This window comes from Myotis davidii, unplaced genomic scaffold (genome assembly GCF_000327345.1).
Source record: "Myotis davidii unplaced genomic scaffold, ASM32734v1 scaffold149, whole genome shotgun sequence".
NCBI lineage: Eukaryota > Metazoa > Chordata > Mammalia > Chiroptera > Vespertilionidae > Myotis > Myotis davidii.
This window is the reverse complement of record NW_006352194.1, coordinates 5756865-5773376: the sequence shown is the minus strand read 5'-3', so window position 1 is coordinate 5773376 and position 16512 is coordinate 5756865. Positions and strand designations below refer to the sequence as shown.

The 16512-nt window shown below is 39.6% G+C and overlaps 1 protein-coding gene across 21 annotated transcripts in view; it reads right to left on the bottom strand.

Moving 5' to 3' along the window:
- EIF4G3 (eukaryotic translation initiation factor 4 gamma 3) overlaps positions 1 to 16512 on the bottom strand; it is a 272633-nt gene that overhangs the window by 35589 nt on the left and 220532 nt on the right. For all 21 annotated transcript variants that reach the window (XM_015557211.1, XM_015557208.1, XM_015557218.1 and 18 more), the window contains 5 exons: positions 5939 to 6085; positions 5052 to 5288; positions 3912 to 4016; positions 2075 to 2207; positions 197 to 291 (listed from right to left, as the gene is read on the bottom strand). In XM_015557211.1, the coding sequence (XP_015412697.1) occupies positions 197 to 291; positions 2075 to 2207; positions 3912 to 4016; positions 5052 to 5288; positions 5939 to 6085 (717 nt within the window). The remainder of the gene's footprint in view (positions 1 to 196; positions 292 to 2074; positions 2208 to 3911; positions 4017 to 5051; positions 5289 to 5938; positions 6086 to 16512) is intronic.

The following is a 16512-nucleotide window of genomic DNA, read 5'->3' as shown; positions in this document are numbered from 1 at the left end:
AGAGATGGAGACATCAATGAGAGAGAATCGTTGATCAGTTGCCTCCTGCAAGCCCCCCACGGGGTATCAAGCCCACAACCAGGCGTGTGCCCTGACCAGGAATCAAACCTGGGACCTCTTGGTTCATGGATCAATGCTCAACCACTGAGCCACATCGGCCAGGCTGCTGCTGTTGTGTTTTAAATGTAACACTCACCTTAGTGATTTTCAGGAATTTTGAGGGGTCCAGTACCCGACTATTCTTGGCCCCTTGTACAGTGTTCCACCCACCTTCATCCACTCTCTGGACACCTGCCGGGAGAATAGAGTGAGCCAATCTCTCATCTGTTCTTAAGTAGGTTTGACAGTGAAAGAGTGAGCAATAGTGTCAACTCAGCAGCTCCAATCAAAACCAAGGAAAGAAACAAAAGAAATGGTTAAAGCACTGCTGACAGTCTCTATAACTGCCACAACATGAAAATATCAAGCAGAAGCACTCTGCTTATATTGGATCTCTGATGAAACATTAATGACCGTGAAATCAAGTGATACAAATGAGTAGAGATTAAGTGCCAAGCTAGCCAAGGGAGGGACAAAGCTAGCTTTTACAGAGTTAATGATTGTGTTGATAGAGTTTATGATTAGAACACTTTGGGAGAAATCAGATGGAAATTATTTATTCCAAAGTTTATTTCATTGTAAGGTATCAAATGACAGCATGCTTCAATCATCCCTCAAAACCTGCTTCTTCAACCTTTCAGCTTCTCAGCAGAAAACCGTGACACCTCTTTCTCACACTTTGCATCCATTTGTTAGCAAACCTTGTCAGTTTAACCATTACAATATATTCAGCATCTAGCCCCTTCTAACTACTACCAATACTACCAATTTGGTTTAAGCCACAAATATTTCCTCAATTAGTACAAAAATCTCTTCAGTGGCTCCCCTGCTTCCGTATCTGTTTCATCCTGGCAGTCAGTGTGACCCATGTAAAGGACAAACCAGGTCCTGTGGCACTTCTCTGCTCAAAACACTTCTGTTATCTATTTCACTCAGAGAAAGAAGATTTCTTATAAATGGTCTATAAACTCTAAATAATCTGACCCTCTGACTCTCAGACCCCATCTTCTGCCCCTCTACCCCCTATGCCATTTGATCCAGCCCCATTGGCCACTTTGCTGTTCCTTAAAAATGGTGTTTCCGGGCCTTTGTGCTTATGCCATTCCCCTTTGCCTAAGACTCTCTTTCCCCATATACATGATATCCCAAAAAATGTATACATTCTTTAACAGCCAAGAGCTCAATCCTGAAAATAAAATGTATTTTAATAAACACTGCCTTTATAATTATTCAAAGTATGTGTATACATTTTTTTTGGGACAACCTACATATACATGACTTAGCTTCCTCAATTGCTCAAAAAATACCAACTTTAATAGGTTTCCCAACTTCCCTATTGAAAATTGCAACTTCTACCCACAAAGCCTTGTACTTCCGACGCCCGCTCTCAGCTTAAGTTTTTTCTATAGAACAAATTTATCTGACAAGTATTTATGCTTAAGTATTTGTTTACTGTCTTCCCCCCGCCCCCAGGAAGATGTAAACTGCATGAGGGAAGTGACTTTCTCCTGTTGAGTGAAAGGCACTCAATAAATATTTGGTAAATAAAATGAATGAACGAAAGACCACCAATCTATTAAAAAACATTTCTCATCCTCATATACTTCTTGGTTTTCTCTGTGCTATCTGACATTACTGATCATGAGCAGACTTGCTTCTTCCTTGTGTCTATGACATTTATATCCTCGTATGTACTCCTCCTTCTCCATTGTTTCTTATCTGTCACTTTTCCAAGAGTTCTTTCCTTCCTTTAGTCAACTATGGACATCCTCCTGGATTAGGCTCTCATCTTTTCCCTCTCAATCTATTTTGATAATAAATAAAAGTCATTACCTAAAAGGCATTATATGTTAGGTACTAGGGTAGGAAGGTAAGTGTGGTGTCCCATGAAATTTAAAAGTACTATTTCTTCCCTGGAGGATTAATCTATCGTAACTCCTAAGTCCTCTAATGCCCAGTGGACTCCACCCCTCACCTGGTCTTCTCTTCTCTTTGGTCATGAGCTGTTGGACCTTCCTTTGCTCTTCTTGTTCTTCTATTTTAGCCTCTTTGTGAATCTGCTCAATAGTTTTAGGCCCTTGATCTGCTCTTCGAGATACCCAATTACACTATAAAAGGAGAAAATAAGGTTATCAGCCAGATTAACTAAAAAGAAAATTTAAAAATTTTTGAAAATCTATTTTATACTTATAAAATCTATTACTTCAGTTTTCCATCTGAATTACAGATAGCACTGTGTGCAATTTGGGGATTAGATCTAAAGAATTAAATTCTTCTCAATTAACCCTGAACTACTGTATACTGAGCCTTCCAATAGTCAATGGATAAAAAAGACAGTGAAAGACTAGCCCAAATGTATTTTTTTTATTACTTTGTATATCTGCAAAGAGGAGAGAGAAAAGGAATCAAGAAAGGTCAGGATTCTTTCGCCTTGCCTTAATCTGGGATACAGCGACCCAGTTCATATCACACTCCATGGGGGTTCTAAATCGAGGATGACTAGCATTTTTCTTTCATATCATGGTCTGGTAACCTACACAAAGTGCCACACCACTCTGTCCTTTTGGTTATCCTGTGAAGGACAAAACAAGCTGTCTCCTTATAATTATACTTTTCTCTTTCCCAGCTGCAATCCCAACATCCTATATAATAAAAGCCTAATATGTAAATTGTTCCCTTGTCGATTGCTTGCTATGACGTGTGCTGACCACTAGGGGGTGGCACAGTGCTGTGTCAGTGACACAGTGCTGGCAGTGGGCAACAGTGGAGGTGCTGCTGGCCCCAATGGACCCCAACAAGAGTGGGACCACAGAGGGATGATGGAGCGGGTGAGTGGGCAGTGCCAGACCAAGGAGGGTGTGAGCAGGGGTGCAGGTGCTGCCCACGGCCCAGAGGTCAGCTGGGACCCACCCTTCCACGCCAGACACTCGTATCGCCAGCCATGCCTGGGGACTGCACCTGTGCATGAATTTTGTGCACCAGGCCTTCTAGTTTAAAGTAAGTACAAGTGGTTGAAGGATTGAGTAGAAACGTTTTTCATATTTACATTTTTATACTAGCTAGAGGAAAGGATGGTTTAAATCAGCATTGAAATTCTGATAAACTGGCAGTGGCTTTGGTAATAAGGATGCTGAGATCACATCTGGGCTTAACAAGATAAAGAACCATAACCAATGCTATCTGATTTGGTTGCAGAGCAGGGCAGGAGTAGGACCTATATTCATTTTCTGTACTTTATGATCAGCTGCAGTATATTCCTTGCAAGAGTTAAAATATGAAGAGACAAAAGAAGTGGTAGTGGTAAAAACTGTTTCTGGTATGAGAAATGAAGAAAATGAAAGCAGCACAACAGGAGGCTATATAGAAAACACAACAGAGGAGAAAACAACATCTCTTCTGAGCTAGACACCTCACTGAATCTATACAATACATCTGCAAGGTAGGCAACACACCTATATTAGAGACTTAAAATATAAGGCTCGGGGAAGTTAAATGTATTCATTTTGAAGATGAGGCTTCCTGATTATTTAGCATCCTGAGACTAAATTTAATTGACCGCAGTTTGAATTCAGAATGGCAGATTTCAAAATTGCAAATGTGGTTTGATAATCAGAATAAAGAGAAGAAACACATAACAGGCAGGTATATGTGCCTTCAGTCCTTTCACACAGCTCTCCATGAAACTTTGTCAATTTAATTTCTGACTCCAAGAGCAAAAGCATTTAAGTTTTCACACGTGTAAATACGAGGAGGAACTCTCCAACCCAACTCCTTAAGAGACTGGAGTGGCAGGCTCATTGTTTTCTACTTACCAGCCGTAGGTCTATCACATCCTGAAGCATGAATCGAATCCTAGATGAGGTTTTTCTTTCTTTCACAATTTTCTCCATCTGATTAAAATACTGGTCCATACGTGGCTACAAGAGACAAAATCATTAGTATTCTTGGCTGAGGAATTCAAATGTAATTTTTACCATGTAGAATTTTTAAATGGCCTTGGAATACAAGTAGGGCCCAAAAGATAATGTGGTAGAATTTCTAATTGAGCATATGACACCCAAAATAAAAGATAAAAATTTCAGGCAGCTGGCTGTGGTCAAAGGACTAATTATAGGCTAACCAAACAGAAATGGAAATGTCATATTGCAGCTCCCTGGAACCTTAAGAGAGAGGTGGCTATGTCCTTTGTCCCTCCCCCACTGTTTCTGCTGAGAACATAAGGACAAGGGCTACACCTTAGGAATAAACAGAATATTAAGCTGGAGAAACTTGGTGTTTTGATCATCAGTATTTTGAGTTTAAAGAATTCTCCAAAAATCTAAGACCACCCTCAGATTTCACTTCTGAATTTTACTTGCACATATGAGAAATAAACCTCAATCTTGTATAAACTACTAATATTTGGGGCTTTCTGTCACATCAAAAATAATCCTATCTATGAAATATTTCTGACATTTCTTTGAAGCATTTCTAATTTCCCAACCCCTTATTTGTAGAGCATGTTATGTTTTGAATTATGGTATTTTTAATTATTTCTTATATTGTGGTTAGATGGTGTATCATTAAGAAGATCATGGACTTAAGAAAGCTACTGGGTTTTCTTCATTTCTGTATCACCCTCAATCCTGACCATTAGTTTCCCCCCCACTTTATTTCTGCTCATAATTTGCGTATACAAGTGACCTGTGAAATGGTAATGCAGAAAAAGGACAAGGTACAAATAATCTGAACAACTCATGAATTGACTTTTATGTAATTTGGGAGCTCTTCACTTCTGACGTTAATGGAAACGAGGTAAGGGCATGATGGTCAAACACTAACAATGAGAAGGGCAACAGAGAAAAATAAGCAGCCTCGACAGCTGGGGCACAATGGACCACTTCCTTTGACTGTCTTAGTACTTTTGTAATAGACAGACTCCCTGCTGGAGGTTTCTGATTTTGGACTTTTACCTTTGCTTTCTCAAAATCCAGATCTTTGCCAATGGTGGTGAGCAGGCGACACAGGCACTCTAGGGACTCTTCATCATGGTTCTTCAGCAGCTTCACCACACAGTCATGCATGATGGCTTCAGTCAGCATCTTGAGTTTAAAGAGTTCTCCAATGAACTTGATGTTACCAATGGATCTCCGCCGGGCTTTGTCCTTAGCTTCTTCCAGTTCATCATGAAGTCTTGTCCTCTCCTCTGGCTGTTGTATAAGGAACAGAATGATGATGAAAACTGTACTGCATAACCGACGCTAAGAACGTACACTGAAATTCACGGTCCTTACCCTTTCTGGGATCAGGATAACCTTTGAGAATCTGACTGCAACTAAAGTCCTACTCCTCAGAAAAATGAACGATACTTAAAAGTTTACATCCAGCCGAAACCGGTTTGGCTCAGTGGATAGAGCGTCGGCCTGCGGACTGAAAGGTCCCAGGTTTGATTCCGGTCAAGGGCATGTACCTTGGTTGCGGGCATATCCCCAGTGGGAGGTGTGCAGGAGGCAGCTGATGAATGTTTCTCTCTCATTGGTGTTCCTAACTCTCTATCTCTCTCCCTTCCTCATTTTTAAAAAAATCAATAATAAAAAAAAAGTTTACATCCATTTCAGGAGATTTCTGGCACTCAGCGACCTTTCTTAAGATGGTTCTGAATCTCTGACTTAGTAGTTTGAGTAACTCTAAAATGCAGTATTGAAAGAAATAACATTTTCTTCTACACGTCAATATAGTTTAGCACATGAAAAAAAGGCCACAGGCACCTATAGTAGGGAGATGTAGTAGCAAGCGACATAAAATTCTATTTGATAACACTCAAACTGCACAAGCACTTTCTTTCTGTGAAAAGACTTACAGCACTGGCAGCCTCGAGTTCTCTCTGCTTCTTCTCAAAGACATCATCATCTGCTTTATCTTTTTCAAACTCCTTCTGGCAACGGTTCAATAGCAGCTTCCGGAAATTCACTGTGTTCCCAGGCTTGTCTGCCATGGGTACTTTCAGCTGCATCCAGATGGGAAAATGTAAAAGCAGCAAGATTAGTTAAATATGTTCAATGATTTCCCCAAAATATCAATTTTATTTATTTGCAAAATAATGCTGACTGGACCACAGGTAAGCATTTAAGAAATGTAATTTAGTGTCAGGCATTTCATGTTTCAGTGGTAAGATGTCTTAAATTTTATGCAGAAAAGATGCACATTGCCCTCATATAAGTGTACTCTATCTTCGATGGCTGGTTGTGCCTTCAGCTGACTTTGAAATCCATCTAAGATTATTACAACTATGACCTCGTACTTATCTAGACGTTTTTAGCTCTGTAGGGCTATTACTTTTGTTTTTCTTACTATTATTGTAGGTACTTGGTTTAAAGGAACAAATAGAAATGGCATGAATTTCATGGTCAAAGGAAAAAGGTTGTAGGTGAGATCCTTATTCTAGGAAATAGCAGAAGGGGGAACACAATTTTGAGATATCTTTTTGAAATATCTTTTCCTTGGGAATGTCAAGATACTGCAATGGTAGTACTTACTTTACCTATCAATATATGATGTTTATTAATTATTTCAATTGACTAAAATATTCTATTTTACAGGTGAAATTCCCCCGAGCACCATTTTAAACAGCTATTGCATAACATGGCAAAATGATTTTTTCTGGAATCACAAAGTGGCTCCCAAAGTTCTGAAATGCATGGTATTTGCCCTAGGTCTAGTGAAAAACAGGATGCATTGTATTTATACTCACAATAGTTAATGTTATTAACCTGAATGGACTTAAACAGCTGCTGCTGAAGGCTGAATGGCTAGAGAAACTTATTGAGAATGGAGACTATGATGCTATAGTATATCTGTGCTAGAACTGATGGTACATTCTCTAACACAGTCCCTATGACATATGAGAGACCATTTAACAACTGCCCAGTCTAGTCAACCAATGGACCAAGTGTTTCATTACATTTTAGACAACCACAGAAACCCTAACATGTCCTTATCTCCAAACTCAGGCATAAAACTGGAAGTGACATAGTCAAGCCTACTCTGTGATCACACAAAAAGTTAGGCATTTAATCAGCCTTCCAGAAAAGAAACACCACTACATGAAGACAAGGAATTTCCAAAGCAAAAGCCAAAAGACTATTTTTTAACATTATTGGACCCAGAATATACAACGTGACACAGAAGAGAACCAAGAGGCCCAGTCACGAGCAAGGTGGTACATAATAGAGAACCAACACGTTAGGTTCCAGAACAAACTAAAATGGCTCTAGAAATCAGCAGTTATATCCAATATGCTACTTTATTATTTTTTAAAGATTATTTTTAATCCTCCCCTGAGGATACATTTCCTACTGATTTTAGAGAGAAAGGGAAAGGGGAAGAGAGAGAAAGAGAGAGAGTGAGTAGGAGGGAGAGAGGGAAAAACAACAATTCCAGCTGTTATGTGACTTTGATCAAGTTACTTAGCTTCATCAAACCTGTTTCTTTCTAAAAATGAGGATAACACCTATCTCTTAGGACAGTTGGAAGGATGAAATGAAATGGTCTAAGTAAAGCAAATAGTAGTGGCTGGCACATGGAGTCCAATAAACAAGTATAACTATAGTTAAAAAATTGGAGCTGTATTTGACAAAAGTTTATGATTAAAAATTAAGAGTAACCTATATTGTAATAGAGATACCAAAGAAAGTATATAACAAAGCTCACAAAGCCACTGGGGAGAGAACCACAAAAGATAAATGAGTATCTGCTATTCTCAAATAAAGGTCATGGCACATTTCACATGTGTAGGACCTAAAGAGCATGTAATTGTGCATAAGCTTTTTAGGTATATTCATATGGAAGTGCTAAAACTCAACAACTGGCAGAACGTGCACAGCTCTGCATGTCTGTTTATCTCATAATGGAACACCTAGCTACACAATCCTCTAAAGACTTGTTTTGGAACATGATCTTAATGTCCTCCGGGGATGGTTAACAGGGAAATAGGGAATAGGCCAATGAGAACATATCCTCTTAGAAGAGTGATGCATGATAATTTTTTTATTATAAATACGACAGGATGATGACATTATTAAGTTAGCATGTGTTGTCCCTGGCCATTGACGCGTCAGCAGACCCAATGAAACTGGCTAGAAGAGAACTTGAAGAGTGGGTGTCTTACTCTGCTAAAGCTACTGTAACAATACCACAGACTGGTGGCTTAAACAACAGGTATTTGTTTCTCACAGTTCTGGAGGCTGGAAGTCCAAGATCAAGGTGCAGACAGATTTGTTTCTTGGTGAGAGCCTTCTTCCTGGTTTGCAGACAGCTGCCTTCTGCAGTATCCTCATGTGATGAAAAGGAAGCTCTAGTGTCTTCCTCTTTTTATAAAGGCACTAATCCCATCATGGGGGTACTATATGAACGTTTTTGGGGGGCGACACAAACATTTAGCCCGTAGCAGCGGGCAAGGTAGATGCTTGCAAATGTGCCCATGGCTAATAGAAAAAAAATGAAAGTTGATGTGCAATGGTTAGAAAAAGATCTCCAGACATCTTTAGTTTTCATTTAACTATAGTCCATGATTAAAACTAAGATGTTTCAAATGGGCTGTTGGACAGATGGCTTTTCAGGGAGGAAGTCGGGGAGTACCTGTATTTTAGTAAGGCTGTTTGGTAAGCTAGATTTTCCGGGAGCACCTACCTTTTCACTTTCTCTCAGCAGTAAACTATCAGTGTGACATCATATTACTCTGTAAACTAACAGTGCATCATCTCATATTGTGTTGAGACCCGTCCACATACTGGTCAGCCGGCAATCTTGAATATGAGTGTTGTCTGCAACCGGCAGTCATTTTCTTTAAGCAACAAGACCTGCGCTCCTGATATATGTGCTGGTGTTGAGGGATACTTCTTATCCCTATAAGGATAACTCCCAGAGAATCATTAAGAGCTGTCAGCTGTGTGTTAACTATGGCAATCAATAGGAGAGTAGAAAATAGAAAGCCACTCTTGGACTTGCTTAGCATGAATAAGACTTTCAATGCTGTCTCAATACATAAAGATGCTAATGGTAACACTGTGGCTCAGTAGCATGTTCTGGTCTGAGGTAAAGTATTTGGAGTGACTAATATAATATAAACCAGTGGCACATCCATGCTAAATCTAGAATGTGATATAAACAGGAATAAACCAATTGTCCAATATAACTCATGGGTCCATGGTGACAATACTATCCTCCACCAGTGGTTATGTCCTGATCTTAGCAAATCACCTGCTAAAACTGAACATAACATATTCCATCTGTGCTATGAACACATTTATCAAAATACATCTCTACTAGATACATCTGAAGTGGCACAGTAGTAATATAGTACTGAGGGATGCCGACAAGATTCAAAAAGGCGTGGGCTAATTATGAAAGGCTAAGCTGTTTCTCAGCAAGCTTTTCTTCAAAGCATTCTTCATCTTCCATCAAGCGAGTTGCACATCCCTTCTCCTCCAGCGGACTCCAGCCACTTGCTGTTGCCCAAAGCCAGTGCTTCCTGTCTGTAATTGCAGGCTTTATTTCTGATGAGATCTAATTGTGTCTTCCTTATTCTTCGTGTCTCCTGCTATGCTCAGTCCTGTCACTCTTTTCACATCTTGTGTTAAAACATGTAAAAAGTGGCAACATTATCTGGCACAATAGAACACAGAATGCTCAAAAATCTACGTTGAGTGCCATTCTTTATAGCTGAAGTGTGCATGCCTGACACAGCAGAGATAAAATGTAACAAAATTATAGTCTTAGGGTATAAAATCAACTCAAACTGTCAGTTTTTCTTTCATTCATGCATTTACCCATGCACAAATGTCTGAGGGTCTATTATGTGCCAGAAACCATTTTGGGCACTAAGAATTCAGCAGTGGAAAAAAAAATTCCCTACGCCTAGTAGCTTACATTCTAATGAGTTCTGAGATGGGGATTTTAATTTAAATTATGATTAAAACAAAGCACAACTATTTAACGTTACCAATAATCCAATTAAACTTTTATTTAAGTACAGACTTAGATACAGGACATTTTTTCTCATCCATCTTCTCCATTTGCTACTTGATTCAGACGTCCTTCTAAGAGAAGGACTGAATTCTGGTTAAATGCTTTACACTTTGTGAGGGTCTTGCAGGTCTCTTCAGTCATTCCAAGTTTAACCAGTAGAAGGAGCAGTAGTACATCAGAGTCATGGTTTACTCTCTTATGATGCCCTGAAGCCTATGTACCAGAGGTTTCACTTAGCATGTGGTAGAGGCAGGTAGCTGTGTATATGTATACACTAGGGACGCAGTGAATGGATTCATGCACCTTGAAAGAACTGTGGGCTGTGAGGCTGCGGTAGGCACAGGGGTGGGTCTTGGCTCATTCTCCACGCCCCCGCCTGACCCCTCCTGCCATGGCTCCTGGTCCCCTCTCTGTTGGCAGCCTCACTCCCACTGCTGCAATTCCCATGCACTGACAGCGACAACACCCGCTTGCACCCGCTGACGGCACGGAGCGATTGGGGCCAGCGCCAGCAGCGGGTGCGAGTGGGGTCAGCACTGTCAGTGGATGTGAGTGGCTGCTGCTGCCCCAACTGCCCCTCAGGAGCAGGGGGAAGTGGAGAAGCTCCCAGGGGTGAATGGGGCTGGCAGCCACCGCTTGCACCCTTTGATGGTGCCGAGCAATCAGGACCGGTGCTGGGTGCCGGCAGCGGGTGCGAGTGGGGCTCCGGTGCTGGCTGTGGGTGAGAGTAGGGCCAGTGCTGGCAGTGGGTGCGAACGCCAGGCAGGACCATGGCATGTGGGAGCAAAGAATTTTCAGTAACCACCAGAGGCCTGCCCCAGTGACAGCAACTGGTGCCCCACCTTGGTCTGGTGCCCCCGCTCACCTGCTCCACTATCCCGCCATGGCTGACACCCACCATGTTCTGCACACACCCCCTGGTGGTCAGCGCATGTAATAGCGACTGGTTGTTCCACCATTCAGTCCAACAGTGTTTGTAATCATTAGGTCATGCTTGCTGCCTTATTATATAGGATGTGTGTGTGTGTGTGTGTAACTATGGTGTTTACAGAGCAACTTGGGGAAGGGAACACTATCATATCAATTTCCTTGTATATCTAAAGAATTCCTTTCTTAAAAGCCTACTCTTTAAGAAGTGATGGGAAACTGACACAGTAAGACTATATTCTTAAGTCCTCACTTAGATAATCACTGCAAAGTTTTAAATGGAGGTGTGTGATCCACAGGAATGATGTGGAGGTAGGAAAAAAGGTTTAAAAACTGCTTTAAACAGTAAGAACAAGCATTCCCCTAACTCTTAAAAATCTCAACAATCTAAGCCAGGGTTTCCCAACCCTGATATTCTGGGTTGGATAATTCATTGTCATGGGGGGCTATCACATGCACTAAAAGGATGTTTAGAAGCAACCTGGGCCTTTATCCACTAAGATGCCAGTAACCTTAACCAAAAATGTCTCTAGACATTGCCCAATGTCCCCTGGAGAACAAAACCACTCCTGGTTGAGAACCACTGATCTAGGACATTGTTTAAGCTAAGGTTCTAGTATTTAATGTTCAAAACTTCTATAAATATTAAATCCCTATTTAGGTAATTTGGTAAATTTCAGAGAAAGTTGTGAAATAGAAATAATAGAATGGTTGTAAGGATTAAATAAGTTACAAGTACTATTCCTTACTCCTACTACTACTACTGCTACTACTCATGATCATAATATATGACTAACTAGATTCCATTATTTCAAATGGCCAACACTGATAGTCTATGGCAAGTGGCATAGGTCTAAATTTTACAACTATGAATCAGGCCAAAGGCCTTGCAATGTAACCTGTGGAACACATTGATGATGACATGAAGTTACTGAAATAACTTAATGAATACAATTGGTAGGAAAAGAGCACCTCTACCAGCTAATATCTTAATTCTTTATTCTACTGTCTTCAATTTCTCTCAGTCCACTGGTAGGTATTATTTCTTAAACTAATAATGATCATAAAAACAAAACATAACACCCCAAAACAGTGCCTGTGGTCTATAGCAGAGGTCACCAACTTTTTGGACCTCACGGACCACCAGTGATCCTTGGACCACCGGTTGGTGACCACTGCTCCAAAGGTTTCCTTAAACCAGAGGTCACCAACCTTTTGGACCTCACGGACCTTGGCGACCACTGGTCTATATAGGAATACATATATCATCTACAGTGTTTTGTAAGCATATAAGACAATGCTGATTTAGGTACTGACAGATGACTTATCCTAAACAAGGACATAAACTTATGATATTGTTAAATACAGTACAGTACTGTAAATGTATTTTTGTTATGATCTTTTCTCTAGCTTACTTTATTATAACAATACAGTATATAACACATAAAGCATACAAACTGTTTATATTATCAGTAAGAATTCTAATCAACAGTACTATTAGTTAAGTTTTTGGGAAGTCAAAAGTTATATGTGGATTTTTGACTATGTGGTAGCTCAGTGCCTCAATTGATGCACTCACTGTTCAAGGATCAACTGTAATCCAAACTCAAGGACTGAAATGATTTGATGTTGAACTATAGTCTCTCTGAGAAGAGGTACATTTCTGGTTCACCCTTGTTCCAAGTAAGTAGTCCTTTAGTATCCCAACCTAAAGTACAGGAGGATTTGTTAGAGCCTCTTCCAACACTCATTTTGGTAGACCTTGGTCACAACTTTTTTCTCCTTAGTCCAATAAATCATGAAAAACAAGATGTTCAAGAATTTTAGTTGATTCTTTTAGGGGGGAGTTTTACCAAATGTTTCACTTTTCTTTGGACTTCCACCTTTTCTAGGATCTTAGTCTTAATAAATCTTTATTGTCTTCTAGTTCTCTGAAGCCTTTAAGATTTGTTTAAATATTATGACTAGCTTTTCTAATATCCATGGAAAAGTGGTCTGAATTACCTAACCTGTCAATAGGAGAAGACATAATACTCATCCCTGTGTACTTACCCATAATCCTACTTTCTTTTCTCTCTTAAGTATGAATTTTAGTGTTTCCAATTTATATACTTTTATTACATATGTATTAACAACAGTTTTATTTTGCATATTATAAAACTTTATTAAATGGTGTCAGGTTATTCAGTACTATTTTTTACGTTTGATCCATGATGATACATTTAGTATTACTTCATTAATTTTAACTGCTGTGTGTAAATACATATTGCAATTTAGATTCACTGACCAAATAAATTGTGGTTAGCTGTTATTGTCATATTTAGGCTTATTTCATTTCTTTCTTATTACTCCCTATTAAAACCAATACATAAACATTCTTATATATCACTGCTTGTGCATATCTGGGGAATTTCTCTGAAATGAAATTGCTGGGGAATAGTATATAAACATCTTTGATATTATTGTCCAATTTACTCTCCAAAGTGACAAGTGACTGTATTTATCTTCATCAACATTTCTGTTATTTCCTTAATAAAGAGTAACAATGAGTATCTTTTTTAAAGTTTACCTGCCAATGGATTTTCATTTCTATGAATTGCCCATTTTTAAATTGAGCTGTTTGTTTTCTTTTCCTCCTTAATTCTAGATTTTAACATTTTGTTACTACATGTATTCCAAATAGATAATCCCAATCTATGGCGTCATCCTTTTATTTATGATATCATGTGCTACTCCAAGGATTTGAATTTTAATATTCAAATTTGATATGTTTTCCCTTTATTATCTTTAATCTTGCTGAAGGAATTTTTTTCCTCTCAAAGTTCATGAAGATAGTCTTCTCAATTTCCTCCTAAAAGATTAGCTGTTGAGATTTGGATTTTCATTACTCCTGTGATGGTTTGATTTTTTTATTTGGCAAGTATTAGGAGCCCACTGCCATCCTTTTATCTCAGGCCCTCAGTATTTCAAAAGTACATTGGCTCCACTAGTTATCTTTAAGGTAGGGAAGTAGGACAATAAGGACAGTAGTTCCCTTAAAGCAGTGGTTCTCAACCTTCCCAATGCCGCGACCCTTTAATACAGTTCCTCATGTTGTGGTGACCCCCAACCATAAAATTATTTTCGTTGCTACTTCATAACTGTAATTTTGCTACTGTTATGAATCGTCATGTAAATATCTGATATGCAGGATATATTTTCATTGTTACAAATTGAACATAATGAAAGCATAGTGATTAATCACAAAAACAATATGTAATTATGTGTGTTTTCCGATGGTCTTAGGCAACCCCTGTGAAAGGGTCGTTTGACCCCCAAAGGGATCGTGACCCACAGGTTGAGAGCCACTGCCTTAAAGAAAGAGGGAAAGGTATAGTTCTGTATTTATTGTCCAGGGTGGGAGGCGTGTTTACTTTGCTGACATTCACTGAGCTGTACACTACTGATCTGTACACTTTACTGTATGCCTGCTACAGTGGTATGCTACAGCTGGGTCATACTAGTGCATGAGACAAATTGTTCAACAGGAATTCTGTGAGTTAACTGACAATAGTTGGTAGCTTAAAATTAGTCATGAAGAGAATATTTACATCATTAAGTTTGACAAAAGCTACAAATAAGACATTTTTCTTTTCCTAAGCAGTGTGAATGTCTGTTACTCTTTAAAAACAAAAAGTTTAAAAACATATATCCTGCCCTAACCACTCTGGCTCAGTGGATAGAGTGTCGGCCTGTGGACCGAGAGGTCCCAGGTTTGATTCTGGTCAAGGGCATGCAACTTGGTTGCGGGCACATCCCCAGTAGGAGATGTGCAAGAGGCAGCTGATCGATGTTTCTCTCTCATCTATGTTTCTAACTCTCTATCCCTCTCCCTTCCTCTCTGTAAAAAACCAATAAAACATATTAAAAAACCACAAAAAAATCGAACAACAAAAAACCATATATCCTTTGGCCAGCCAGCATTGCTCAGTGATTGAGCATCAACCTATGAATCAGAAGGTCACGGTTGGATTCCTGGTCAGGGCACAGACCCAGGCTGTGGGCTTGAACCCCAGTGGGGTGTGTGTCTGCAAAGGCTGATTAATGATTCTCTCTCATCATTGATGTTTCTATCTCTTTCTTCCCCTTCCTCTCTGAAAATAAAAAACATATTAAAAACAACCAACAACAAAAAACATATATCCTTTGGTGTATGGGGAAATTTAAAATCCAGTGTATAGCCGAAGCCAGTTTGGCTCAGTGGATAGAGTGTTGGCCTGTGGACTGAGGGGTCTCAGGTTCGATTCCGGTCAAGGGCATGTACCTGGGTTGCGGGCACATCGCCAGTAGGAAATGTGCAGGAGGCAGCTGATCGATGTTTCTCTCTCAGCGATGTTTCTAACTCTCTGTCTCTCTCCCTTCCTCTCTGTGAAAAATCAAGAAAATATATTAAAAAAAAATCCAGTGTATAAGATTAAATATACTTAGATAGTTATTACAGCACTGCGTGTGGTTACAAAAAACCCCCAAAACCAAACTCTAGAAACAGCATAATGGAAGGAAAGTGGAAGGTGAGAGGAGAAAACAATTGTTGGAAAATTTATGGTATATACATATTATAAAATATTATGCAACTACAAAAAAAGTCTGAGTAAAATCTATCTGTAAAGATCTGGGGAGATGCCCAAAAGATATTAGGAAAGCAAACTGAGAAACAATGTATATAATTCAAACAAAATAAACCCTCTTTATACATATGTGTATGTTTTTATATAATTTTTAAAAATCCCCATCCAAGGATATGTATTTTTAAAAAGTCACTTTAGCGGGTGAGGGATAGAGAAAATTCAATCGACTGATGACTAGAAACTGAACCTTTTTTTAAAAAAAATATATTTTATTGATTTTTTACAGAGAGGAAGGGAGAGGGATAGAGAATTAGAAACCGATGAGAGAGAAGCATCGATCAGCTGCCTCCTGCACACCCCGTACTGGGATGTGCCTGCAACCAAGGTACATGCCCTTGACCAGAATCAAACCTGGGACCCTTCAGTCGCCAGGCTGACGCTCTATCCAGTGAGTCAAACTGGCTAGGGCGAAACTGAACCTTTTTGGTGCACAGGATGATGCTCCAACCCACTGAAGCACCCAGCAGACTTTATAAGGATAAAGAAAACTGTGGACACATATATTTACATTGATCGTCTTGGAGGGGAGGGAGGCTTACCTGAGTTAGGAAGTTTACATATACAATCTCACTTTAGTTTTTTCATTTTATGAATTAATCTTATTTTATGGATTAAAAATGTGTAACAACTAGAGGCCCGGTGCACGAAATTCGTGCAGTGTGTGTGTGTGTGTGTGTGTGTGTGTGTGTGTGTGTCCCTCAGCCCAGCTTGTACCCTCTCTAATCTGGGACATCCCTCTCACAATCCGGGACTGCTGGTCACCTGCCTGCCTGCCTGATCACCCACTCACCACTCCCCTGCAGGCCCGCTGAGG